Source organism: Brassica napus, chromosome C6, assembly GCF_020379485.1.
Source record: "Brassica napus cultivar Da-Ae chromosome C6, Da-Ae, whole genome shotgun sequence".
Lineage (NCBI taxonomy): Eukaryota > Viridiplantae > Streptophyta > Magnoliopsida > Brassicales > Brassicaceae > Brassica > Brassica napus.
In genome coordinates this window covers 4,140,342-4,167,961 of record NC_063449.1, presented here as the reverse complement: position 1 = coordinate 4,167,961, position 27,620 = coordinate 4,140,342, and the positions used below count along the sequence as shown (strand labels likewise).

The 27,620-nt window shown below is 38.0% G+C and overlaps 1 protein-coding gene across 3 annotated transcripts; it reads left to right on the top strand.

The window, feature by feature from the left end:
* The first annotated feature begins 951 nt into the window (after nt 1-951).
* LOC106404549 lies at nt 952-26,084 on the top strand. 3 transcript variants are annotated; one of them, XM_048761796.1, is made up of 63 exons: nt 952-1,236; nt 1,472-1,553; nt 1,761-1,864; nt 2,699-2,794; nt 2,892-2,939; nt 3,044-3,094; nt 3,327-3,430; nt 3,595-3,712; nt 4,233-4,334; nt 4,451-4,648; nt 4,885-5,042; nt 5,238-5,396; nt 5,732-5,824; nt 5,966-6,320; nt 6,450-6,563; nt 7,014-7,109; nt 7,309-7,376; nt 7,587-7,707; nt 7,783-8,004; nt 8,094-8,321; nt 8,392-8,501; nt 8,648-8,744; nt 9,039-9,134; nt 9,231-9,371; nt 9,526-9,594; nt 10,059-10,308; nt 10,369-10,538; nt 10,627-10,947; nt 11,197-11,328; nt 11,399-11,512; nt 11,626-11,810; nt 12,079-12,187; nt 12,284-12,427; nt 12,616-12,891; nt 12,996-13,667; nt 13,880-14,086; nt 14,421-14,524; nt 14,776-15,071; nt 15,199-15,283; nt 15,704-16,405; nt 16,519-16,837; nt 17,014-17,172; nt 17,253-17,416; nt 17,491-17,671; nt 17,752-18,021; nt 18,115-18,321; nt 18,596-18,650; nt 18,833-18,963; nt 19,057-19,989; nt 20,073-20,149; nt 20,512-20,950; nt 21,152-21,238; nt 21,582-21,737; nt 21,816-22,000; nt 22,348-22,884; nt 23,064-23,384; nt 23,482-23,608; nt 23,968-24,189; nt 24,358-24,714; nt 24,845-25,003; nt 25,130-25,417; nt 25,521-25,713; nt 25,888-26,084. In XM_048761796.1, the coding sequence occupies exons 1-62, from the start codon at nt 1,222-1,224 to the stop codon at nt 25,659-25,661; spliced, it is 12,327 nt and encodes a 4,108-aa protein (XP_048617753.1). In that variant the 5' UTR covers nt 952-1,221; the 3' UTR covers nt 25,662-25,713; nt 25,888-26,084. The 3 variants fall into 3 exon arrangements, with proteins under 3 accessions (XP_048617753.1, XP_048617752.1, XP_048617751.1); XM_048761795.1 differs by having other exon boundaries at nt 5,732-5,809; nt 10,059-10,538; XM_048761794.1 differs by having other exon boundaries at nt 10,059-10,538.
* Nucleotides 26,085-27,620: the final 1,536 nt, after the last annotated feature.

Below are 27,620 nucleotides of genomic sequence, written 5' to 3'. Positions count from 1 at the left end.
GGTCAAATGGTTGGTTTTGCAGATGCAGGATATCTTTCAGATCCACACAAAGCCCGATCGCAAACAGGATACGTTTTTACGATCGGAGGCACTGCTATATCTTGGCGTTCTCAGAAACAAACGCTTGTGGCTACTTCTTCAAATCATGCTGAGATCATTGCACTCCATGAAGCAAGTAGAGAATGTGTTTGGCTGAGATCAATGAGCCGACACATCTGTTCAAACAGCGGGATTGACGAAAATACGGAGCCAACTATTCTATATGATGATAATGCAGCATGTGTTGCTCAAACAAAGGACGAATATATTAAAAGCGATAGAACGAAGCATAATCATCCGAAGTTCTTCTCATACACTCAAGAGCTCGTGAAGAAGAAAGAGATTGAAGTAAGATATGTCCAATCATGCGACAATGCAGCTGACCTCTTCACAAAATCACTTCCGACTTCGGCATTCAGAAAACACATCCACAACATTGGAATGCGTCATCAGAAAGATCTATGACTGCTCATTCGAGGGGGAGCTTACGTAGTTGTACTCTTTTTACCTTACTATGGTTTTTTCCATAGGGTTTTCCTAGAAAAGTTTTTAACGAGGCAACAAAGACGTTAAGCGAGAGCGGATAGTGACACCGGCCCCCAAGGGGGAGTGTTACGAAAAACAAAAGAAAAGATGAGCCGCTTTCGTTGAAAATATAAAAAGATGTGGGGCCTGCTGCACTATTTGCACAATAAATTTCTTTTTATATACAAACGTTTGCGTTCGTTTGTAAACACACCATCCTTCTCCTTCAATAACACATCCTCTCTTCTTATCAGTATTATCTTCTTCGTACGGGTATAAAATTTTGCTTTATTTAAATTTCTGCGATATAATAAAATTCTAGTTCTTCTTGTAACAAAAAAGCAAATTGGTAAGGACCGGCACGTATATTACCTGAAAAATCCATCCCTGACTCTCTCTCTCTCTCCCCGAAACGGAACCGTCTCTCTCTCTCTCTCTCTCTCTCTCTCTCGCTCTATATCTTGACTCTCTTTGCTTAGATCGATCGCTGGGTTTTGAAGAATACTCGTTTGATTTGGAATTCAAGATCGTGCTTTCCCTCTCTTCAATGTTGAGTTGGTTCGTTCCTCGGATCTCGATGATCCTCGATTCTCCAAACCACGCGTGAAGACGACCTTACCATTTTTCGCACCCTCCCCTAGCTAATTTCTCGCCGCCATGTTCGAAGCTCATGTAAGCCCTCCTCTCTTTTTAATTTTGGGGATTACAATTAGTTCTTCTCGCCGGCTCAGTAGGCTTAAGGTTATTTTGGGTCTATTTCGATGTTCCAATCGCAGATGCTAGTGGAGAACTAATTAATTGATATTTTGCATTGAAATGAGAATATAACTGGTGAACGGTTTCATTGTCCAGCTTAATTGATGAAATGGAGTATCTATTAATTGCAAGTTTACAATTCGCTGTTCAGGTACTACATCTGCTTCGGAGGTATCTGGGTGAATATGTGCATGGACTCTCGACAGAGGCTCTGCGGATTAGTGTCTGGAAAGGTTGGCCTTTTTTTTAAAAAAATTAATTTTGGAGTATTTACAATTCTTATGTGCAAAAGACTGCTCATGATCTCGGATATGAAGTTGTTTGTTTACTGGTCACTGGTGAAATTCACATATGTAGAGATGTTATCCCTTGGCTTTGTACTCAGTTGTTTAACTTTGGTTCTTCCCCTTATCTGATGTTTGAGCTTTCTTGCTTTTCAGGGGATGTTGTTCTTAAAGATTTGAAGTTAAAGGCGGAGGCTCTGAATTCACTGAAACTCCCTGTCGCTGTCAAATCCGGTTTTGTCGGAACCATTACTTTAAAGGTTGCTATTTTTCTTCTTCTCTTGATGGATTTTTTTTTTTTTTTGATGATTTTTGTCCAGACCATTCTATACGGTAAACTGATATAAGCATATTTCTTTCTGGAAAGTTTGGTTACTTGAGCTTGGATTGAAAATCCTTGCCGGTGTTACTTGCATCATATTTCTTCACATGCTAATTCCTATATATGCTTACTCAAGTACTTTGAGGATATATAGAGAGAGAGAGGAAAAACAACTTATTGATGACTTAGCTAGCTTACATGACCAGAAATGTATGCATGTGTGATGCTCTTATGCAATGATGTAAAATAGCAATGCTGGTAATTGATATGGTTTTGTTTGTGGACATGTTTGTTGGTAATAGTGAAGAGAGTGAAATTTTTTAGCCTTTTTCACATGAATTATCGAACTGTAAGGCTATTAGCAGTGTCGAAGGAGTTATGAAACTAGAGAAATGTGCTATGAAGAATTTTTATTGTCAACGTGATATCAGTTATAGGCAAAAATGCTTCAATAGAGGGAAGTCCCATATGATTTAACTGGATATATTCTGGCCTACATTTTCTGTTAATCAAGTATTTACCGCTCTTTCATAATATGTGGATTTAAAAAAAAAAAATAGAAATGCGTGTGATTCTGTTTGTAGTATATATTGAAGCTTTTGATACGGAGTCAATTGTCATGGGTATTACCAGCCAGGGTGACATCCTCCCTGGTTTCTGAACGTGGACTTGTATTTGAAGAAGCAAATGCTATTTTTGTTAGGAAATTCCTGTAATTATGGCTAGGTAGCATATCTAGAACTTGTCACTGACTCACAAACCTTTGTTTCAGGTCCCTTGGAAAAGTTTAGGAAAAGAGCCAGTCATTGTTTTGATCGACCGTGTCTTTGTTCTTGCTTATCCTGCCCCTGATGGCCGAACAGTAAAGGTATTCTCTTGGAATTTTTATTTGTGTTTGCGTTGTCTCGCCTTTAAGCTTTTCACTTTGGTTGGTACCAACTTTACTTGAACTATTTTCATACTAGGAGGAAGACAGGGAAAAGCTTCTAGAGACCAAGCTTCAGCAGATCGAGGTATTAAATTTTTCTGGCTGAATACTTCTGAATATAATCGATATGAGTTTTCGTCTTTTACTGTACATATTCTGATTTACCATTCTCGTGTTTGTTACAAATAGGAAGCAGAGTCGGCAACTCTTGAAGCAAGAGCAAAATCTAAGCTGGGAAGTGTATGCTTCTGAACTGAACTTATTTTGTAATTTTTTTTGTCGTTCTTATTTTCTTTTACGGGTTATCTGTTTGAGTGACGTGGAACTTTCCTGATCAGACTAGAAGATTCCTTATGATCTTTTACGAAGGATATATATGCCCTCCTTGCTAGTTACTAGATAAATTGTTTTCTCATATGCTAATTATGTTATATGTTATAACTTGTAGCTCTTTTATGCTTATTCTTTGCAGCCTCCAGCAGGAAATTCTTGGCTAGGTTCGCTTATTGCCACAATTATTGGCAACCTTAAAGTATCCATCAGCAATGTGCATATTAGATACGAGGATTCTACCAGGTTTGTGGCTGTTTGTCTTTTTGTTTATTTTCCCTGTTCTGCTTTTACAGCCATATCTATCTTTTGTGTTCTTTAGTAACGTCATTGTTTTTGGTGTTTATTGGAGACGACTCAGAAGTACTTGCTAATCAATTTTTTCCTTGTTTCAACAATATTTGCTCCAGTAATCCAGGGCATCCCTTTGCTTCGGGCATCACCTTGGCCAGGCTGGCAGCTGTTACAATGGATGAGGAAGGAAATGAGACATTTGACACAAGCGGTGCTTTGGATAAGCTGCGTAAGGTGAGCTTTGTTTCTTACCTTTTATTATCAATTGGGCGAAGCAGTTGAAACTTGAAAGTTGACAAAAAGTATCGTGTGTTTGGACTATAAGTATCTATGATTCCATATGGACGTTTGAGATCTCTTGTGGTTCATAATTGGGATTCAGATCTAGTGGTCCCATGTCTTAAGAAATCTTAGTCAATATTTCCCATTTTATGGTCTCATATACGAAGTAAAAGAGGCTTGAAATACGATAGAACATCGATTAGACTTTTTAAAGGAAATGTCGTTTGTTTCACATGAGAGAATGAGGTAGTAGTTTTTAATTGATTCGTAGTTCAAAAAATATTTTTAATTGTTCTTTTGTCTCTATTCAGTTAGTTATTTTCTCTAATGTTTGTGCTCGATTAGAGTGCGTGTCATAGTTCATACTTTGTTACAAGGTCTGTTGGTTGAAAACTAAGTGTGCTGAATGATAATTATACTACTTATTGACTTGAAAAGACACAATTAGGCTAAAGCATGGTCTCTGTCACAGTCATTGCAGCTTGAAAGGCTTGCTCTGTATCATGATTCTAATAGCTCTCCCTGGGAAATTGAGAAGCAATGGGACTATATTAGTACCGAGGAGTGGGTAAAGGTTTGTTCTTGTCCACCTTTTACTTGGTGATTATTTTGTGTTTTTCGTCAAATTATTAGTCAAGTCAAATGTACCTTGAGGTTTTATGTATTTAACTACTGGCTGTCTTTGTTCAGATGTTTGAAGATGGCATAAAGGAGAAAACTGAGCATAACGGAAAGTCGAAATGGGCCTTAAATCGTCGATATCTATTGTCCCCTATCAATGGATCTCTTAAGTATCACCGGTTGGGAAATCAGGAGAGAAATAATCAGGAGACTCCATTTGAAAGAGCGTCAGTTAACATAAATGATGTTAACGTGACAATCACAGAGGTACCATTTTCTGTACTTTTTATTGTTGTTTCAATTTTTTTCTGGGGAAAGGTTTCTCGTTTTCTTCCAGTGTTAGCTGTAATATTTTCCATCGGGTTTTGGTTTCTACTGACCATCTTTGTACTTCTGAGACCCGTAACCCGTTAGAGTTTGATACTGCGTCTGCTTAGTGATTTTGTTTTTGAGGTGCTGGACTTAAGTCAGTTGTATGTTGTCTACCATGTTTCCCTTACCAGGAACAATATCACGATTGGATAAAGCTAGTCGAAGTTGTTTCAAGATACAAAACATATATTGAGATTTCACATTTAAGGCCCATGGTTCCTGTTTCAGAGGCTCCACGTTTGTGGTGGCGCTTTGCTGCTCAAGCTAGTTTGCAACAAAAGAGACTATGGTACGTGCTCGTTTCATTTAAATCTCCGTTGCAGGATTTTACTGACAGAGTAGGAAAAGAAACATCAATTATCTAGAAAATCTATTTTGTTTTTAGTCTTGCATAGTTGATCATCTTCTAGGAAAGTATACTGCATTCTATATGTGGAATGATGTTGTATTTTGATCTGTCTTTCATATACTGACCCCATTTCAGCTATCGATTTTCCTGGGATAGAATCCATCACCTTTGCCAGTTACGTCGGCGTTATATTCAGCTGTATACCAATTTTCTCCAGCAGTCATCAAATGCTAATAACCCAGAGATGAGAGAAATCGAAAGGGACCTTGATTCCAAAGTGATTCTTTTGTGGAGGTAATAATTATATCCTCACATTTTGAGTGGAAAGCATGTGGTCAAATTCAACCGTGTGATGTATACCACCGGAATCCATCTCGAAGACACTTGATCTCTGGATTGATTTGGCTATTGACATGACTATGGTCAAGTTCCAAATATACTGAAAGTTTATAGACATATTTGACTTACTGTTTGATTACATAGTCTTATTATACCACTTTTTCTCATAAGAAGGTCAAGCTTTGCCATTCTTCCTCTTTGTTTTCATTGGGATTCTTAATGGCACTGTGCTGTCTATGTGCTTTTCCTCCTTCCGACTTATCTGACCATGTGTTGAATCGGCGTAATAGGTTGATTGCACATGCAAAGGTAGAATCTGTGAAGTCAAAAGAAGCAGCAGAGCAGAGAAAGCTGAAAAAGGGCGGTTGGTTCTCATTTAATTGGTTAGTGGATTCTGTTGCTTCCTTCTGAATATGGTTGTCTTGCTTTTTGGCTTTTCAAATTCTTATCGTAACAATGAATGCAACATCACATCTAGATTCCATATTTTTTAATTAATATTTGTCGTTACTATCTCCATGAAGGCGGACAGAAGCTGAAGATGAGCCTGAGGTCGATAGTGTGGCTGAGGGATCGAAATCGGTGGAGGAAGGATTGACTAAAGAAGAATGGAAGGCCATAAATAAGTTACTGAGTCATCAGCCAGACGAAGACATGAATTTGTATTCAGGAAAAGACATGCAAAATATGACTCACTTTCTTGTAACGGTATCAATTGGTCAAGGAGCCGCTAGGATTGTTGATGTAAACCAAACTGAGGTGATGTGTGGTAGGTTTGAGCAGCTCGATGTGACGACAAAGTTCAGACATCGAAGTACTCAGTGTGATGTATCACTGAGGTTCTATGGCTTATCTGCACCAGAAGGTTCCCTTGCACAGGTTTGTTTTCAAATTTCACCTTATGGCCAGGGTCACAAATCCTTGTGATAAGATTCTATATTCCTGCCTATAAATGAAGATTTGACCTTTCGCTGCTCCCCTCTGTGTGTCATGCTTCTGTCTTTGCAGAGTGTATCCAGTGAGAGAAAGACAAATGCCTTGATGGCTAGTTTTGTGAAATCTCCAATTGGAGAAAACATTGATTGGAGGCTATCAGCCACGATATCCCCTTGCCACGCTACGGTAATCAGTTCATATATGTGTGCTCTTGAAACATGGGTATTTAGGATCTGCATATTAGTCGTATAACTGTAAAATACGTCTCGAGTATATAGCAGTGTCTATCTAATATCTAGCTGGTGGCATTGAATGTAGTTTCCCGAAAATTTGGCATAGTAAATGATCTGGACCTTAGAATAAAGTTTTTGTAGCTTAAAGCTCCGATATACTGTGTGCTTCCCTTTTGGAAAGAATGGATGGATATATATCGTTATAATTTTAAACTACGAAGTACTTGTAACTCTCATGTGCATATGTTTTTCTAAGTTCGGAATTTTAGTATAACGAGAGATACGCTTCTCAAACATTTAACACCAGCGATACAAGCTTTGGTGTACTAAATTCAGCTACTGCCAAAGGAGCACAAGTTGTTTATTTCAAGTCTTGAGCACAATTGGTAATTTCGTATTGCAGATCTGGACTGAAAGTTATGATCGTGTTTTGGAATTTGTGAAGCGAAGTAACGCAGTTAGCCCTACTGTTGCACTGGAAACTGCTGCTGCGCTTCAGGTACTGTTCTAATGTTCAGTAGCAATTTTTATTACAATGATTTAGTGCATATTCGTTGTGGTGACAATAAGACGTGTAACTCATATCATTGATTTATGCACCCTTACGAAATTCCTCAGTCATAGAGTTCTGTATGTTTACTATCCGCAGACTTTTAGGCTTTAGCATTTATTTTTATTTTTACCGTTCTTTATTACAGATGAAACTAGAGGAAGTGACTCGACGGGCTCAAGAACAACTTCAAATAGTGTTGGAGGAGCAAAGCAGGTTAGAAAAATTTAACTTGGATCTCTCTTTACCATTGTCCCTTAGATCAGAGTTGGACCATTTGGTGGTGACTAAAGCGAGATGCTGTTTGCACGGAACAAAAACTATTTTATTATAGTCTGTTAGAATTTAGATCTAAATACTTTATCAGTTTGTACAAGTAGCAAAATATTCACCAGATTCCTTGATGCTTTTCCTTTGGTTTGTCAGATTTTCTCTTGACATTGATCTTGATGCTCCAAAAGTGAGAATCCCTTTGAGAGCTTCAGGATCTTCCAAATGCAGTAGCCATTTCCTTTTGGATTTTGGTAATTTTACGCTAACCACCATGGTAAGTTTCCAGACTTGCTATACGACTTTAGTAGTGGTTCTCTTCTGTTTTCTTATACTTCTTGTACAAGTGCAGGATACTCGGTCTGAGGAGCAAAGGCAAAACTTATATTCTCGGTTCTGCATTTCCGGAAGAGATATTGCCGCTTTCTTTACCGACTGTGGATCTGACAACTGGGGTTGCAGTTTACTCATGGAAGATTTCACTAATCAGCCAATGTTGTCTCCCATTCTAGAGAAAGCGGACAACGTTTATTCCCTTATTGATAGGTGTGGAATGGCAGTTATTGTTGATCAGGTATTTACCTTGTGCGACATTTCTATTCATGTGTCAATTGCTAAAACGAGGCATTTCTACTTGACACGCGCATATATCTCTTCTTGAAGATCAAAGTACCTCACCCAAGTTATCCATCCACAAGAATTTCCATCCAAGTGCCAAATATTGGTGTTCATTTCTCGCCAACGAGATATATGAGGATCATGCAACTGTCCGACATCTTGTATGGTGCTATGAAAACCTACAGTCAAGCTCCTGTTGATGACACTCCAGATGGAATCCAACCTTGGAGTCCTGCAGATCTTGCTAGTGACGCTAAAATCTTAGTTTGGAAGGTATGTATATGTACTTTTCAAGCTTGATTTATCTTTATTGGCTTTGACTGTATGAAATCTATTGTTTCAGGGAATTGGCAACTCTGTTGCTACTTGGCAGCCTTGTCACCTTGTTTTGTCTGGTTTATATCTGTATGCATTTGAATCAGAGAGGTCACCTGATTATCAACGTTATTTATGGTTTGTGCTATTCTCCACTCATTATTTTCTTTCATGTACCCCTCTTTCTCTTTTTTTTTTGTACCTTCGAGTTAGTCTTCCCTGCTACAAAGTGTTTTTGCATGTATTAATAGAAGACGGTTAAATTAGAAACTTTGCATGTGCAGCATGGCTGGCAGGCAAGTATTCGAGGTTCCGCCCGCAAATGTTGGTGGTTCGCTATACTGCCTTGCTGTCGGTCTAAGGGGAACGAATCTTAAAACGGTAAGCTAAGCTACCTAATTGTAAATAATAGGAGTCATAAAAGAACTGGCAAGTCTATGAGTCCAGCGATTAAAATATACTCCTAATTGGGTATGATTGCTTAGTCTTGAATCGGTACATACCTGAAATAAGATGGTTGAGAGTGTTGATGATTCTCTGTACTTTACTTTTATTGAAGTTGCTTTCGAAGTTAGAAAAAAACAGTTCACAGATATTCCTTTACAGCATCGCTTTGTTTGCTGTATTGTTATATGTGATTTCCATTACAAATCACGGATCTTATGCATTCTTCAGGCCCTGGAATCTTCTAGCACCTGGATCATAGAGTTTCAGGGGGAGAAGAAGGCAGCATGGCTGAGAGGACTTGTCCAAGCTATCTATCAAGCTTCTGTATATCTATAAAATCTCATAACTTTTTTTTTCCTGGGCTTTTCTTTCTGCACTGGTCATGTCTGGTTGATGCTGAAAAGTCTTGTCCTTTTGTAGGCTCCTCTGTCGGGGGATGTACTTGGTCATACAAGTGATGGTGATGGTGACTTCCATGAACCTCAGATCGGGAATTCGAAAGCTGCTGATCTTGTTATTAATGGTGCTTTAATTGAGACGAAGTTGTACTTGTATGGGAAGGTTAGTTGTGTCAGGTTTTCACTTAATTTTATGTGTGTGCTATCTGTATATCAGAAATTTCATAGTCGCTTGAGCTGACAAATCATATTTAAATTCTGTGACAGCAACTTTTCCTGATATTTTACTTGAATTTTGAAATCCTATTCTCCTGCAGATCAAGGATGAATGTGATGAGCAGCTTGAAGAGGTTCTGCTTCTCAAAGTTCTTGCTATCGGAGGAAAGGTTTGTGTTTGTCGGACATATTAAGCTGATACTGAAGTTGTCTGTATGTGATTTGCGTCGTTTGTTGGTACTAAGGAAAGAAGGGGAAAAGATGAGGCTTACTGGTTGTGCAAAGCTTAGAAAACCTAACGCCATGATATTTAGTTTCTGATTAAATAATATTTTAATTCATTAAGCCTGGCTAAGATAATGGTTATGGACGGAAACTACAAACAGAGAAACGACATTGTTCATAAAAGTTGATTAAATGATTAAAATTCTTGTCGTACAATTCGCTAAATCAGGTTGCATTGCTTAGGAACGCCACTTGTTAAGATGTCCGTTTTGATATTTGTATTTCTTCTGCTTACAGGGTTACCATTCCTGATGTGCCTTTTAATACCTTTTCAAGCTTTTTTATCTCTCCGTGTAGCTACTATACAATATACTAGTTTGATAGAGGCAGGTTTGTGTTTGCTTTGCAGGTCAATATGATAAGTTCAGAGAATGGCTTAACCGTTAGGACGAAGTTGCACTCTCTGCAAATCAAAGATGAACTTCAGCATCAGCAGTCAGGCAGTCCTCGGTATTTGGCTTACTCTGTCCTGAAGAACGAAGACATACAAGACTCACCAAGATGTGATTCTTATGACAAGGAGATGTCTGTAAGACATGCAGATGATGAAGATGCCTTCACTGATGCTTTGGCAGAGTTTCTGTCTCCTACAGAACCAGGTACTCCGGATATGGATATGATTCAGTGCAGCATGCTGATGGACTCTGATGAACATGCAGGACTCGAGGATGCTGAAGGTGGTTTTCATGAAAAAGATACATCTCAGGGAAAAGGCCTTTGCGATGAGGTATTTTATGAGGTGCAGGGTGGTGAATTTTCTGATTTCGTATCAGTTGTTTTCTTGACGAGGAACTCCAGCTCCCCCGATTATAATGGAATCGACACACATGTATGTAATCTAAGACCATGTGAGGTCAGCTTAGTGTGGCAAATATACCTTCTCGACTTCGCTAAGTTTTGCTTGAAATCAATTTCAGATGAGCATTCGCATGTCAAAACTGGAGTTCTTTTGCAGCAGACCGACTGTAGTTGCTCTAATTGGTTTTGGATTTGACTTGAGCGCTGCAACATATGTGGAAAATGATAAAGATACCAACACTGTGGCGTTTGAGAAATCTGATATGGAGAAAGAAACAAATGATGATGGTGGACGCATTGAAGGATTACTTGGATACGGCAAGGACCGTGTAGTGTTTTACCTGAACATGAATGTTGATAGTGTGACTGTGTTTCTCAACAAGGAGGATGGTTCTCAGCTTGCGATGTTTGTACAGGAACGATTTGTGTTGGACATTAAGGTAATAAATATTGGCCTGAGGCATCTTATTAGACGTATTTGATTTTGTTTCTAGTTACTCTTAATCATGGCCCCATACCATAGGACAAGAAAATCAGTTTGTTAATGATACTATTGAAACTCTTGAAACTGAGTTTCTAAAAGTTAGATCTGCAGTTGGTTCTCTAAAATGTTATAAGCAAAGCGAATCAGTTTCATAGAAAGTCTGTTTTAGGTAACTGTTTTTTGTTAAATTTGTTTATTTTTCAAGGTTCACCCGAGCTCTCTTTCAATAGAAGGGACCCTAGGTAATTTTAAACTCTGTGACAAGTCGTTAGACTCTGGAAACTGCTGGAGTTGGCTCTGTGACATACGTGATCCTGGTGTTGAGTCTCTTATCAAGGTAAAACGCTGACGGCCTTATCTTGCTTTTTTTCGTTGTGAATCTGCTCACTTCCTCTTTTACTCTGCAGTTCAAATTCAATTCATATAGTGCTGGCGATGATGACTATGAAGGATATGATTATAGCTTATCTGGTAGACTGTCAGCTGTCCGCATCGTATTCCTCTACAGATTTGTTCAAGAGGTGCCATGATCAATAACCTTTTCTTACCCAGTTTATTTAAAGTGCAACCGAAACTTAAATGCTCTTCTTTGGACTCATTTTAGTATTGACCAAGCCAATGAAATGGTTTTCAGGTTACAGCGTACTTCATGGGACTTGCCACTCCTCATACAGAAGAAGTCATTAAGCTTGTTGACAAAGTGGGAGGCTTTGAGTGGCTAATCAAGAAATATGAGATGGATGGTGCTACTGCGCTGAAACTAGACCTTTCGTTAGACACTCCAATAATTGTTGTCCCTAAAGATTCTCTGAGCAAAGAGTAAGTATAAATGATGCGGTTTATTATTTGATGTCCTATGCTATCAGTAACGTATTAGGTATGTCAACACTTCGGTTATATAGCTCTCTAACGCTAGTCTAGTCGTTGCCATCAAAATTGTTTGCGTAATATAGTCTTTATCTTGTAGCTCTAAAGAAAGCTTGAGGTCTGCAACATATTTACCTTTTTGTTACTGAATCTCCAAAAGATTTACTTTTATCTTTCTCTGAATGTTGATAAAATCTCAACACACTTCTATTGGCTGCAGTTACATACAACTTGACCTTGGTCAGCTGGAGGTATCAAATGAAATAAGCTGGCATGGGTGTCCGGAGAAAGATCCTAGTGCTGTACGTGTAGATGTTCTTCATGCAAAGGTTCATATATATTAGAATAAATATGAAACACTTTTGTTTAACGTGTGGATGAAAACACTAGCCTGCTGATTGTTTCCATTGTCTTTTTGTTGTAAGATTCTTGGACTAAACATGTCAGTAGGCATAAATGGTTCAATCGGGAAACCAATGATACATGAAGGCCAGGGATTGGACATTTTTGTACGGCGCAGCCTACGAGATGTTTTTAAGAAAGTACCAACACTTTCAATTGAGATCAAGGTATTGGATTTCTTCTTCTCTATACGTTTAAAGAACCCAAATATTTACTTCTGGAGTCAAGAACCGATACTCTAAACTAAATAAGTTTGTATGTTTTTTGTCTTGGCTTCCTGATATTGATAGATTAGTGATGACTATACTTATAAATGTTATTATTGTAAAGGGATAGCTTGCTGTTTGCCGTGCAGATTGATTTCTTGCATGGTGTGATGTCTGACAAAGAATATGATATTATTGTAAGTTGCACAACCATGAATTTGTTTGAGGACGCAAAGCTTCCTCCAGATTTCCGTGGTAATAGTTCTGGCCCCAAAGATCAAATGCGGATACTGGTTGACAAAGTGAACCTGAATAGTCAGACGATAATGTCACGTACAGTAACTATACTGGCCGTTGATATCAATTATGCTCTTCTTGAGTTGCGTAATGGTGTTAATGAAGAGTCACCGTTAGCTCATGTTGCGGTACGTGCTTCTGAGCCTGATCATTCTATTTTCTTATAGATTTTGCCCCTAAAAAATGTACCAGATATCTAAAAACAAATTTGCCATTCACTTTGATTTAACAGCTTGAAGGATTATGGGTATCCTACAGGATGACGTCACTGTCTGAGACAGATTTGTATGTCTCGGTTCCTAAAGTTTCTGTTCTAGACATCCGTCCTAACACAAAGCCTGAAATGCGACTGATGCTTGGCTCATCGGTTGATACATCCAAGCAAGCTTCTTCTGAATCTTTACCCTTTTCCCTTAAAAAGGGAAGTTTTAAGCGGGCCAACTCTAGGGCAGTTCTTGATTTTGACGCACCATGTTCAACGATGCTGCTGATGGATTATAGATGGCGAGCGTCCTCTCAGTCATGTGTTTTACGGGTTCAACAACCTCGTATCCTTGCTGTTCCTGACTTCCTCCTTGCGGTTGGTGAATTTTTTGTTCCAGCTTTACGTGCAATAACAGGAAGAGACGAAACATTGGATCCAACAAATGATCCAATCACTAGATGTAGTGGCATAGTTCTCTCTGAGGCTCTCTATAAACAGATTGAAGATGTCGTGCACTTGTCCCCATGTAGACAGTTAGTAGCAGATTCACTGGGGGTTGATGAGTATACTTATGATGGATGTGGAAAGGTAATCTCGTTGAGTGAACAAGGAGAGAAGGATTTAAACTCAGGAAGATTAGAACCTATCATAATCGTTGGTCATGGAAAAACGTTGCGGTTCGTGAATGTAAAAATTAAGGTAGAAACTCTTTTCTCTTTATATATCTTATATTAAATACATCCTTTTGTAATTTTAAAATAATCACTTGGCAGAGTGAATTTCTTTTCCGAGCGCTTATAGCGTGAAGCGGAGAAGGATTCTTTGTTTTGTTGTAATTATTGCGTCACATTCTCCTTTTCCAATTAATTTTAATAGCTGCTTCTTTTCTGTTTCTTTTTCTTCTGTGGCAGAATGGGTCGCTTCTGAGCAAGTGCATTTACTTGAGTAACGATAGCAGCTGCTTATTTTCCCCAGAAGATGGTGTTGATATCTCAATGTTAGAAAATGCCAAATCTAATTCTGAGAATGTGCTGAGCAATGCGTACAAACCATCAGATGTCTCAGATATTCGTCAATCCGATTTGAAGTCTGGCCAGAGTTTTACCTTTGAAGCTCAGGTAGGTTTCCTAGAGCCTTTCTTTTTACCTGTTTAAATAGTTTTGAGCGCATATTTTATAGGGCGAGTTGGATAAGGTAAATCATATTTGATCAAAAACTATTAGACTTTACATTTTTTCTCTTACTTATTTTAAATCATTATTCCGTAATTCTGGTGTTTCTTCGATGTTCTTTTTTGGCTCATAAGATTTGTTTTATGTGGAGGGTTCCGCAACTTCTTTCAGCCGCCATCTTTCATAAGTTGTCAATTACTGTCCTAGCTGATTAATGAAACTGGATTTTTCTTTTTTTGTTTTGCTGTATTTGTCAATATCATAGCTTGTTTTTGTACAGGTTGTTGCTCCCGAGTTCACATTCTTTGATGGTACAAAATCCTCCCTGGATGACTCCTCTGCTGTAGAAAAGCTTTTGCGAGTTAAATTGGATTTTAATTTTATGTAAGTGCAGCTTTGTCCAAATTTAAGTATCAGTGATTAATGTTTATCAACATTTTTTCATACATGAAAGTTCTGGACAGTTAGGTTCGAGCACATTTTACAACACAATATTTCCATGATACAAATACGTTTGCTTGACGTCGACTCCATCTTGTCTATGACGTTGAAAACAAGCATTTTTTTCCTTTGTTGTGAACGGATCTAAAGTTTTTGTTACATTGTTGATGTATTTTTGCTATTGTTTTCAACAGGTACGCCTCAAAAGAAAATGACATTTGGGTTCGGGCCTTGCTTAAGAACCTGGTGGTTGAAACTGGTTCTGGTCTTATCATTCTTGATCCAGTCGATATTTCTGGGGGTTACACTTCTGTCAAAGAGAAAACAAATATGTCCTTGACGTCAACTGACATATACATGCACCTTTCCTTGAGTGCTCTATCTCTCCTGCTGAATCTCCAGAGCCAAGTAACTGGAGCCATACAATCTGGAAATGCTATTCCTTTAGCTTCATGCACCAACTTCCACAGGATTTGGGTTTCACCGAAAGGTATGGCATCAGTTACGTTAGGTGCACTTTTTTAGTCTGGCCATATGATCTATTATTTGTCTACCTTGTTAACCGACTGTATCAGATAATTACTCTATTGACTATTTTCTTTTGGGGATGCGCGCAGAAAATGGACCGGGTAACAACCTCACAATTTGGAGGCCGCAGGCTCCTTCGAACTATGTTATATTGGGAGACTGTGTGACATCAAGGTAATATTATTAGTGGCTTATCTGGTTACATGTATATCTTGATATTTTCATCCGCACAACAGAGCTTTCAATGATTATAGTAAATGTTTTGTGTATCTAATATACTCAACCAAAATAATTCTCTTGGAGGATAAAACCTTATGTTTCATCCTGAATGTGTTTGTTCAGTCATCAATAGCATTGAACTCCGTCCATAAAATTCATGGCAAATCGTTTCCGTAACAGAAATAACCAAGCTCTTATCGTATTGGAGCTTTAACTAACGGATACTTGGGTGTAACATGCAGCCTCTTTTTCATTTGATATGTGTCAGTGCTTACAATTGCTTAAGAAGTGCTCACTTCAGTGTACATATGTTTTCTTCTTCTAGAAGGTAAAGCTGCATTATGATATTAAATCCCTTGAAAATTTTCCTTTCAGGGCAATTCCTCCTACACAAGCAGTAATGGCAGTAAGTAATACATATGGGCGCGTGCGGAAGCCGATTGGGTTTAATTGTATTGGCCTGTTCTCTGTTATTCAAGGTTTAAAAGAGGGTAATGGTCAACATTCTCCTGATAGCAATGAGTGCTCCCTCTGGATGCCTGTAGCTCCTGCAGGATATACTGCTATGGGGTGTGTTGCAAATTTAGGAAGTGAGCCACCACCAGATCACATTGTTTATTGTCTAAGATCTGACCTTGTATCTTCCAGCAGTTTCTCTGAGTGCATATACACCGTCCCCTCCAGTTCATTAATTGAGTCTGGATTTAGCATGTGGCGCGCTGATAATGTTCTTGGATCATTCTATGCTCACTCCTCAACTGAGGCTCCCTCCAAACAATATAGTTGTGGCCTCAGTCATTGTCTTCTTTGGAATCCCCTTCAGTTGAAAACATATCCATTATGTGACCCATCATCTACAAATGGCTCTCAAAGCGAGCAAACAAATGATCAGACTGGAAATTCATCAGGCTGGGACGTACTCAGGTCTATTTCTAAGCCATCGAGTTATCATGTTTCAACTCCTAACTTTGAGAGAATCTGGTGGGACAAGGGTGGTGATCTTCGTAGACCTATCTCAATATGGAGGCCTGTACCACGTCCTGGTTTTGCCATATTGGGTGATAGCATAACTGAAGGGTCAGTAAATTTTTAACTTCAATTTTAATTTTGGTTTTTAGATTAGCTACAGTAAATGACCTGTTTTCTTACATTAATGTCAATAATCTATGATTTTCTTCTTCTCTCATTAGGTTGGAACCACCAGCACTTGGAATACTTTTTAAAGCAGATGACTCTGAGATTGCTGCAAAACCTGTTCACTTCACTAAAGCTGCACATATTGTGGGGAAGGGCTTGGATGAAGTTTTTTGCTGGTTTCCTGTTGCGCCTCCCGGCTATGTTTCTCTAGGATGCGTTATTTCTAAATTTGATGTGGAGCCACATGTGGATTCGTTCTGTTGTCCAAGGATTGATTTTGTTAACCAAGCCAACATTTACGAAGCTTCTGTTTCAAGATCTTCAAGTTCAAAGTCTTCTCAATGCTGGAGCATTTGGAAAGTTGACAATCAGGTTGGACAACCTGTTTAACCTTGGTGCTTTGTCTCTTACTATGTGAAGGCTTTGTATTGTCATTATTGAACTGTAGGAACTTCTGGGTTTTGTGAACCAGCTACTATCCAATTGCTTAAGTACTCACACAGAGAAAAGTATGTCCCAATCCTGATAGCTGCTGATATCTTGTGTAGGCATGCACTTTTCTTGCACGTTCTGATCTGAAAAGGCCTCCAAGTCGGATGGCTTTCGCTATTGGAGAATCCGCAAAGCCGAAGACACAGGAAAATATAAATGCAGAAATTAAGCTGAGGTGCTTCTCTCTGACACTTCTAGACGGCTTACATGGGATGGTATGTTATATGGTCAAATTTACTATCCAATTTGTTCAAACGCAATGTTTACATCTCTATCCTGTTCTGAATTCTTCCAGATGACTCCTCTCTTTGACACAACTGTCACTAATATCAAGCTAGCAACTCATGGTCGTCCTGAGGCCATGAATGCAGTACTCGTTGCCTCAGTCGCAGCTTCAACATTTAACCCACAGTTGGAAGCGTGGGAGCCTCTTCTGGAGCCATTTGATGGAATATTCAAGTAAATATAATAATGAGACTTAACTGGGAGATAAAACTGGAATAATATTTTGACTTCTCGCTTTCGTTTTGAAGGTTGGAAACATATGATACTTCCTTGAGTCAATCATCGAAGCCAGGAAAACGTCTGCGAGTTGCTGCTACTAACATTTTGAACATAAACGTTAGTGCTGCAAACATTGAAACCCTTGGTGACGCCGTTGTTTCATGGAGAAGGCAACTAGAACTTGAAGAAAGAGCGGCCAAAATGAACGAGGTACCTTGTTCTTTAGTCTCTATTTCTTCGCGAAAATATATATTTTCTTCGTGAAAGCATATATGTCCGCTGTGGTGCAGGAATCAGGTGTCTCTCGTGAGAGTGGGGATCTTTCGGCTTTGTCAGCTCTTGACGAAGATGATTTTCAGACCATTGTGGTAGAGAATAAACTCGGCCGTGACATATATCTGAAAAAGCTGGAGGAGAACTCAGATGTAGTTGTAAAATTGTGTCACGATGAAAATACTTCTGTGTGGGTTCCACCTCCAAGGTTTTCCAATAGGTTAAATGTTTCAGACAGTTCTAGGGAAGCACGCAATTACATGACTGTACAGATTCTGGAGGCTAAGGTACATATACGAAAGCATCCGTCATTGGGAATTTTTATTGTAGCGTATTAGAAAGCTTTATGGTTAAGATGGTACTTTCACTTTTTTGTGAAGGGTTTGCATATTGTCGATGATGGCAACAGTCACAATTTCTTTTGCACCCTGCGCCTTGTTGTTGATAGTCAGGGTGCAGAACCACAAAAGCTTTTTCCTCAAAGTGCTAGGACAAAGTGTGTAAAGCCTTCCACTGCAGTTGTCAATGACTTGATGGAATGCATCTCCAAGTGGAATGAACTTTTCATATTTGAAATCCCAAAGAAGGTAGTATATTAGGAAACATTTAATTTTCTGCTTCCATTATTGATCATCTTCTCTGTTCCTTCAAACTTGCGGTATCACAAGCGAATTTAGCCTAGAATTAACATTAGATTGAAACAATATATAAAGCTAGTTGCTTCCCTATGTTCGCTCTGATTCAGATGCCTAGTAGTACAAGCTATATCGGTTTGAAAAATTCCTTTTTGAAGTTAAAACAATTGGCATGATTTTGGAACTTATCTCATATTTGTAGTCTTTTTCGATTTGATTGTTTTAGGGATTGGCCAGATTGGAGGTTGAAGTGACAAACCTTGCTGCTAAAGCCGGAAAAGGTTAAATTCAATGACTTCTTCCGTTTATTTACTTCGACCTGTTCGTCATGCATAACCATCAATTAAGCTGTCCTTTTTTGTCTGTTTTATCATTCTTTTCTAGAGTGAATTGGCATTGTTTATTGTTCATTTGAGTAGATTGTCCAGTCTGTTACATGAGAGTAAGCTATTAACTAATGCAGGAGAGGTGGTCGGGTCGCTTTCATTTCCTGTTGGACATGGGGAAAATACACTTAGAAAAGTAGCTTCAGTAAGGTCGCTATATCAGTCAAGTGATGCTGAGAATATTAGTTCTTATACGCTTCAGAGAAAGGTTAGCTGTTTTTCATTTATATAAAGGTAGTTTAACGTATTTTTCAAGCTTCTCTAACATATGTTGCTATTTCTCATTTGAAATGATATGAAGAATGTCGAAGATATACATGACAACGGATGCTTGCTTGTCTCAACATCTTATTTCGAGAAGACTACAGTCCCCAACACACTAAGAAATATGGAAAGTAAGGATTTTGTTGACAGAGACACTGGTTTCTGGATTGGAGTTAGGCCTGATGACTCATGGCATAGCATTCGCTCGTTGCTTCCGCTCTCTGTTGCTCCGAAATCACTACAAAACGATTTTATTGCAATGGAAGTTTCTATGAGAAACGGAAGAAAGCACGCAACATTCAGATGTTTAGCAACAGTTACAAATGATTTAGATGTCAATTTAGAGATATGCATATCATCTGATCAGAATACCTCTTCAGGAGCGAGCAATCATAATGCTTTGGTTGTCTGTAAATCGTCCTATGTTTTACCATGGGGATGTTTATCAAAAGATAATGAACAGTGCCTACATGTCCGGCCAAGGGTTGACGATCTTTCTTATGCATGGGGTAGTTGCATCGCCGTGAGTTCTGGTTGTGGAAAAGATCAACCATTTGTTGATCAAGGTTTGCTTACTCGGCAGCAAACGTTCAAGCAAAGCAGCAGAGCATCTACTTTTGCTTTGAAACTAAACCAGCTTGAGAAGAAAGATATGCTTTTCTGCTGCCAGCCCTCTACAGGAAGTAAGCCATTTTGGCTCAGCGTGGGAGCAGATGCGTCAGTTCTTCATACAGACCTTAATACACCTGTTTATGATTGGAAAATTTCTGTTAGTTCTCCTTTGAAGCTAGAAAATAGACTTCCTTGCCCAGTCAAATTCACAGTGTGGGAAAAAACAAAAGAAGGCACATATCTTGAGAGACAACATGGTGTAGTATCTTCAAGGAAGATTTCTCACGTATATTCAGCAGATATTCAGAGACCTGTGTATCTTACACTAGCTGTCCATGGTGGCTGGGCGTTGGAAAAGGTTGGCTTTGATATTCTACAGAAGAATCTACTCACATTGGAAAAAGTTCTCAATTCGTTACTAAATCTGAATTTCTTTTGTAGGATCCTATTCCTGTTTTAGATCTATCTTCAAGTGACAGTGTGTCATCCTTTTGGTTCGTCCATCAACAGAGCAAAAGGTTTGTCACTCTTTCTTTTTCATTTCTCGTTCTGCCTGGAATTCTTAGTTTTGTTAACTCCGCCTAATACGTCAGATACATGAATATGTGCATTGTTTCTTTAAAAAGAAAACAATGGTTAACAGCTGTTTTTACGGCTCTTGACCATTAAGGGTCACGTTACAAAATCGTTATTTGTTCCAGAATAATATTTCATCAGTATCTTTAGGAGGAGCCAGTCCGTAGCTGAATTTAATTTATTGAAGAAATCTTATCATGCTGAGAATTATCAAATGTGGACGTTTTTTTTTCTCTGTTATAACCTCGATACTATACATTCATGATAATATTTTGCCACATCATACTCTTTCTCTGCGTTTCAGGAGACTGCGTGTAAGTATAGAACGTGATGTTGGAGAAACCGGGGCTGCACCTAAGACTATAAGGTTCTTTGTACCATATTGGATTACAAATGATTCATATCTTCCTCTAGGCTATAGAGTGGTGGAGATTGAACCATCAGAAAATGCGGAAGCTGGCTCCCCTTGTTTGTCTAGGGCCTCCAAATCTTTTAAGAAAATTCCTGCATTTTCGATGGAGAGAAGACAACAGAGGAAAAATGTCCGAGTGCTTGAGGTTATCCAGGATACTAGTCCTTTGCCTAGCATGCTTTCTCCACAAGAATCAGCTGGTCGTAGTGGCGTCGTGCTGTTTCCATCTCAGAAGGATTCTTATGTTTCCCCACGAATTGGTATTGCTGTTGCAGCTCGGGATTCTGAGATCTACAGTCCTGGAATTTCTCTACTTGAACTTGAGAAGAAGGTGAGTTGCTAAATATTAAAAGATTGTCTTAAAGCTATGGCTTGAAATTGCTGGACTTTGCTTTATTGTACGAGAACCATTTCTGACACACTTCTGTGCAAAGAATTTCCTCCTAGCTGTGCGGCCGTGTCGTCATTTTCTTTAATTGGTTGTGTGACTAGCAACTTTCTCTCCTTTCATTAACTACGAATCCTTTTCCAGGAACGCATAGATGTAAACGCTTTCTGCTCAGATTTCTCTTACTACAAACTCTCAGCAGTATTGAATATGACATCGGACAGAACAAAGGTCAGATATCACTTCCGTGAGATTTTTCTGTTTTCTCATTGCTGGTGTATCTGTATAAATTACTTGTCTGAAGTCAAATTCGTGCTCATAAACAGTGTTTTATGTGTTGGTGTCTATTTATTAAAATGTTATTTGGGCGTGAAAACTCTTACGGGTTAGTTAGCTTGGCAAAACAATACTTACTTAGCCTTTGTTTTTCTCTCCTGTTTCCTTAAAAAATGTACATGCTATGATATTAGACTCCTCTCCGTGGTTTATTATATCAAGATAAACTAGAGGCGGATCAGTGCTTAATACTGAGTCCCTTTTGTTATCTTACTCCCAATTATACATTTGCTTTCAGGTTATTCATTTCCAGCCACACACGTTATTCATCAACAGGGTGGGTATGAGCATCTGTCTTCAACAATGTGATTGTCAGACAGAAGAATGGATTAATCCTTCTGATCCTCCAAAGCTCTTTGGATGGCAGTCTTCCACCCGGATTGAGTCGCTGAAAGTATGTGAAATACCTTCAGATTTCTGTATCTTAATTTTAATATGATTAATGTGCTTACGGCGGATGGGACATTTTCAGTTACGAGTGAAGGGATATAGGTGGAGCACACCATTCAGTGTCTTTAGTGAAGGTATAATGCGTGTCCCTGTCGGAAGAGAAGATGGGACTGAGCAATTGCAGCTAAGAGTACAAGTCAGAAGCGGGACAAAAAACTCACGTTACGAAGTTATTTTTAGGCCAAACTCTGTCTCCGGTCCTTATAGGTAAATTACACATGCTTCAACTGTCTTCCAGTTCCAGATGAGTTGTTTATTTTCTAATGTTACTTTACTGTTTACTTGGATATTGATGGTACATTTTCTAGCTGCCAGATCATATTTGCATTTATGATTTAAAAACTTGCTGCCAAATCTTTTCTTTGAAACCCATTATCAGTTTTGTGAATAAAGTAATCCATGGAACCTGCATGAAATTATTTTAATACGATGATGCATCCTATTGGCTGAATCCAAGTTTGTGTTCACTCTACTATATTTACGTTTTTTTTTTCCACTAAGGATATCTGACGATTTCGTTTTGTATTCTCTGTGATGTGAATCCACTCTCCTAGGATCGAGAACCGTTCCATGTTTCTTCCTATTCGCTATCGCCAAGTGGGTGGTGTCAGTGAATCTTGGCAATTTCTTCCTCCTAACGCAGCTGCTTCGTTTTATTGGGAAGATCTTGGTAGACGACATCTATTTGAACTTCTTGTTGATGGCAATGATCCTTCTAAATCGGAAAAATATGATATTGATAAGATTGGTGATCATCCACCACGAACTGAGACTGGACCTACCAGACCCATACGAGTTACTATTGTAAAGGAAGACAAAAAGAACATTGTGAGAATCAGTGACTGGATGCCAGCAGTTGAACCTACGTCAAGCATAAGCAGAAGACTTCCAGCATCATCTTTGTCAGATTTATCTGGTGGGTCTCAGCAATCTCAACTTCTGGCCTCAGAAGAGTCTGAGTTTCATGTGATTGTTGAGCTCGCTGAGCTTGGAATCTCCGTAATCGATCATGCTCCGGAGGAAATATTGTACATGTCAGTGCAAAACCTCTTTGTGGCATACTCAACCGGCTTGGGCTCTGGGCTTAGCAGGTGAGTTTATCAGGTTCTTAAGTTGTAGCTTTATTTTACAGAGCATTCTATTTCACCACTGTAGTTGTTCTGACCGTACTAAATTCATGTCTAATTCGACAATAGTGGTCACCGTCTTCACGCTTATCAGTTATAAAACCAAGCACGCTGCACTAATGTTGAACGCTAATTTTTTACAGGTTCAAGCTAAGGATGCAAGGAATACAAGTGGATAACCAATTACCATTGGCTCCAATGCCGGTTCTGTTCAGACCACAGAAAACTGGAGATAACGCTGACTGCATTCTGAAGTTTTCTGTTACTTTGCAATCGAATGCTGGTCTCGATCTCCGTGTCTACCCGTATATAGGTTTCCACGGACGTGAAAATACTGCCTTTCTGGTTAACATCCATGAACCTATAATCTGGCGCATTCATGAGATGATTCAGCAATCCAACTTGAGTAGGCTATCCAATTCTGAGTCAACGGCTGTATCAGTTGATCCATTCATTCAAATCGGGTATGTACACACCGCTTTCTTATATATATATGCTATTTACTAAATGAGTCCATGCATTGACACTTACCTATATGGTTACATCCTTCCAAAATTGCAGAGTTCTTGATATCTCAGAAGTTAGATTTAAAGTATCTATGGCCATGTCTCCAAGTCAAAGGCCGAGGGGAGTGCTTGGCTTTTGGTCATCCCTGATGACTGCTCTTGGGAATACAGAAAACATGCCAGTAAGTTTTCCATACTAACTGATTGACGGTAACTAACAATAGGGACGTCTGTGTTTCACCGATTAGCCTATTAGGAAACAATTTATCATAGTTAGCCTACTAGTATGTACATCCAGGGATTAGTATGTGGTATCTACACGACTCTGGATCAATTGGCCAACACCCATTAATTAGTTTATGACAATCCGTGGTTACGTTTCACTCGTAGGATCACTATAATGATTATAGTCGACGAGTTTTCACAACTTGTAAAATTTGATTTGTCGATGTCCCAACTACTGGAAATACTGCACTTCCAGCCCAACCCAGACGAATATTCATATGTATTTCTTTATTAATTTTACCTATCTTGAAACCAGGTACGCATAAGTGAAAGATTTAACGAGAACATATCCATGCGGAAAAGTACTATGATCAATAGTGCTATTAGGAACGTAAAGAAAGACCTCCTTGGCCACCCTCTTCAGTTGCTCTCAGGTGTTGATATTCTTGGCAATGCAAGCAGCGCTCTTGGCCATATGAGTCAAGGCATTGCTGCGCTGTCAATGGATAAAAAATTCATCCAAAGTCGACAGAGACAGGTTCGTTCCTGGCTATGATTTTGCTCCTGCATGTTGCTGTTTCATGTAGACGCAACATAAACAAATACAATTTGCCTATCATCTGTTCACCTAATATGTGGAGATTGTCCATTTAAGACTGGAACGTTCCAATGGCTTCTTATACAAGTGTTGACTGACATTTGACAGGATAACAAAGGTGTTGAGGACTTTGGCGATATTATCAGAGAAGGAGGTGGAGCTCTAGCGAAAGGCCTGTTTAGGGGAGTCACAGGCATATTGACAAAGCCTCTCGAAGGTGCAAAATCTTCTGGTGTCGAAGGATTTGTCTCAGGTTTTGGGAAAGGAATTATCGGTGCTGCTGCCCAACCTGTGAGTGGAGTTCTGGATCTTCTGTCGAAGACCACTGAGGGTGCAAATGCCATGAGGATGAAGATAGCAGCAGCAATCACTTCAGATGAACAACTTCTTCGCCGGAGACTTCCAAGAGCTGTTGGCGCTGATAGTCTGCTTCGTCCTTACAACGAATACAGAGCACAGGGGCAGGTGCAAATTTGTACTCATGAATCTTTTCAAACTGTATTCCACTAGTTTTTTTCGTTCTGATGAGGAATGGATTTATTCGTGATGATGGTACGTATGCAAAGATTCATTCGTCTAACTTTTGCACTTACAGGTCATATTGCAGTTGGCAGAATCTGGATCATTCCTTGGTCAGGTCGACCTGTTCAAAGTACGTGGGAAGTTTGCATTGACAGACGCTTATGAAAGTCATTTCATCCTACCAAAAGGAAAAGTTCTAATGATCACACATCGAAGAGTAATATTGCTACAAGTGAGTCACACTATAACCTCTTACTCTTCGCAGTGTATGCATAAGGTCTAATTGGTCTAGTGTTCGTCCTCGGTTTCTAGCCAAGAAATCCTCTTTGACATTAGCAACGTTTTACTTGTTTTCTAGCAACCGTCCAACATAATGGGTCAAAGAAAGTTCATCCCGGCCAAAGATGCGTGCTCCATACAGTGGGACGTTCTATGGACTGATCTTGTGTTTATGGAACTGACTGAGGGGAAAAAGGACCAGCCTAACTCTCCACCTTCGCGGCTTATTCTCTATCTGAAATCAAAGCCAAATGATTCGAAGGAACAAGTCCGTGTTGTCAAATGCAGTCCCAACACGAAGCAGGCCTTGGACGTTTACTCGGCCATCGATAAAGCCATTAACTTGTACGGGCAAAATGATTCAAGGGTTAGAGTTTCTTTTTTTTTTCTTTCACATTTAATCAACAATAATGTCACCCTTTGGTTAAAACAAATATTCAGAATATACATGTTTTGGTTATTTGATTTAGGCATTGGTGAAGAACAAAGTGACAAGGCCGTATTCCCCGATATCTGAGAGTTTTTGGGCTGAAGGAGGTTCTCAACAAATGCCAGCTTCAGTTGCACCCTCTTCAACCTTTGGCACTAGCCCAACGACCAGCTCAAGTTAAAATCTGTCTGAATCTTCGAGCTCTGTCACCTTCCATCTCGCCCGCCACCCTGGTAAATACTTTTTCCTGCTTCTTCCTCTGATCATTTCTCCATTTCCTTGGAACATGTACTTATGCCTGATGATTTACTATAACACAAACACATTTTAAGGTTTCTATGTGTGTTTTTCGTTATTCAGTGTTCTTGTTCGAACACTAACAGACATGTTTTCTTTTGTGTGCTTAGGTGGGTGAGATGAAGCACAGCTTTGGTATAAAGACTTTTTCATCGTGCTCAAATTTTCTTTCTCGTGTAGGATTTTCGTAAATCATATCGTAGAACCATATGTGTGTATATATATAAACCTCTGCAGTACAGACTTTTCCAACAGTAAACTCGTGTTGATCAACACATAGCTGCCTTATATAATTTTATTGCTTTTAGAGAATGTCGTCAAAAAGAACAAAAAAAAAAACTATACTATTATCTACTAAGATGATTTTACAACTCAGTTTCGTCTTTTTTAGTTAACTTTAAAAGTACAACTACAATGTTTTAATAAATATCTATATTATTAAAACAGGTTATTGCTGATTTTTTAGTAGAAAAACTCAATTTTGCTCACCAGAGTTTGATCCGCACGTACATATTTTTATTTTATAAATACATAACTTTGATATCATCATAAACATTTTAAATTCCTGCATAGTTTACAAATAATAATTTATTTAGATTAAAGAATTTAAAAGAAGGTTAATCTACCAATTCGATATGATTCACAAAAAATCAAAGAAATCACAATATTTAAATTATTTTATTAATAAAATAAATATAAAATACAGAAAATATAAAATTCATAAAAAAATCAAAACAAATCATAAAATCATAAGAATTTACAAAAATCAAAAAGTTCACAAAAATATTTATATTATTTTATAAATAAAATAACAATAAAATACAGAAAATATAAAATCATAAAAAATTCAAAACAAATCACGAAAATTCATAAAAAATAAAAAATTCACAAAAATCAAGAATAAAATTGTATATTGTTTTATAAAAGTGTCTAAGGAATAGCGTGCTATAAACTGGCTATCCTCAAGCTATAGTATTCATTCTTCCCTTTAACAATCCTGAACTTTTTCAAATCCAACCAACACACATAAAGAACATAACATATAAAAAAAATCCAAAATAGCAGTAAGTCTCTTGGTTATAGTTCTAATTCAGATTAGAAAAATTCATTATCTTCGAATGATTCTCGTGAACCAAATCAAAGCAAACAAATTAAAGTCCAAGTCTTTTAGCAGCTATTCACAAACCCTATATTATATGATATATATTAAATTTTAATGGCATTAACATATATACATATAGTGTATTTTTAATATTGATATATATTAAACAATGTTTTCTACTCGTATAATTTTTTGATCATTTGTATATTTTATAACAAAAACTTTGAATCAGTGATAACAAAAGTTTCATTGTGTGATTAATAGTTTTAGTAATTTATAATTTTAAAGAAAATTCAAGGCTAAGTTTAAAATTTAAATATTAAATTTTCAATAATTGTTCAAAGATTTTACCAAAAAAAATTTGTTCAAAGCAAATTTCGAAATTAAAATATTTATGTATTTTATACGGTATATAGTTTAACTTACACTTAATATTTATAAAATGAGACTTCTTACTTATATGATTTTGTAATCATTTGTATTTTATCATAACAAAAATTTAAACCATGAATCACAAAATTTTGAATGTGATACTTTTAACAGTTTTAGTAATTTATAGTCGTTTAAAAAAATTAAAATATAACATATACAGAAAAATCTAAATTTTTATTTTATGGTTAATGTAGTTGTTTAATTTGTTTTATTAATTTAAAATTGAATAAATATGACAGACACTACAAGAAAACATATTTTTTACGAGGGCAATATTCCTTGTAAAGTCGTCGTAAAAGGGGTGTTACG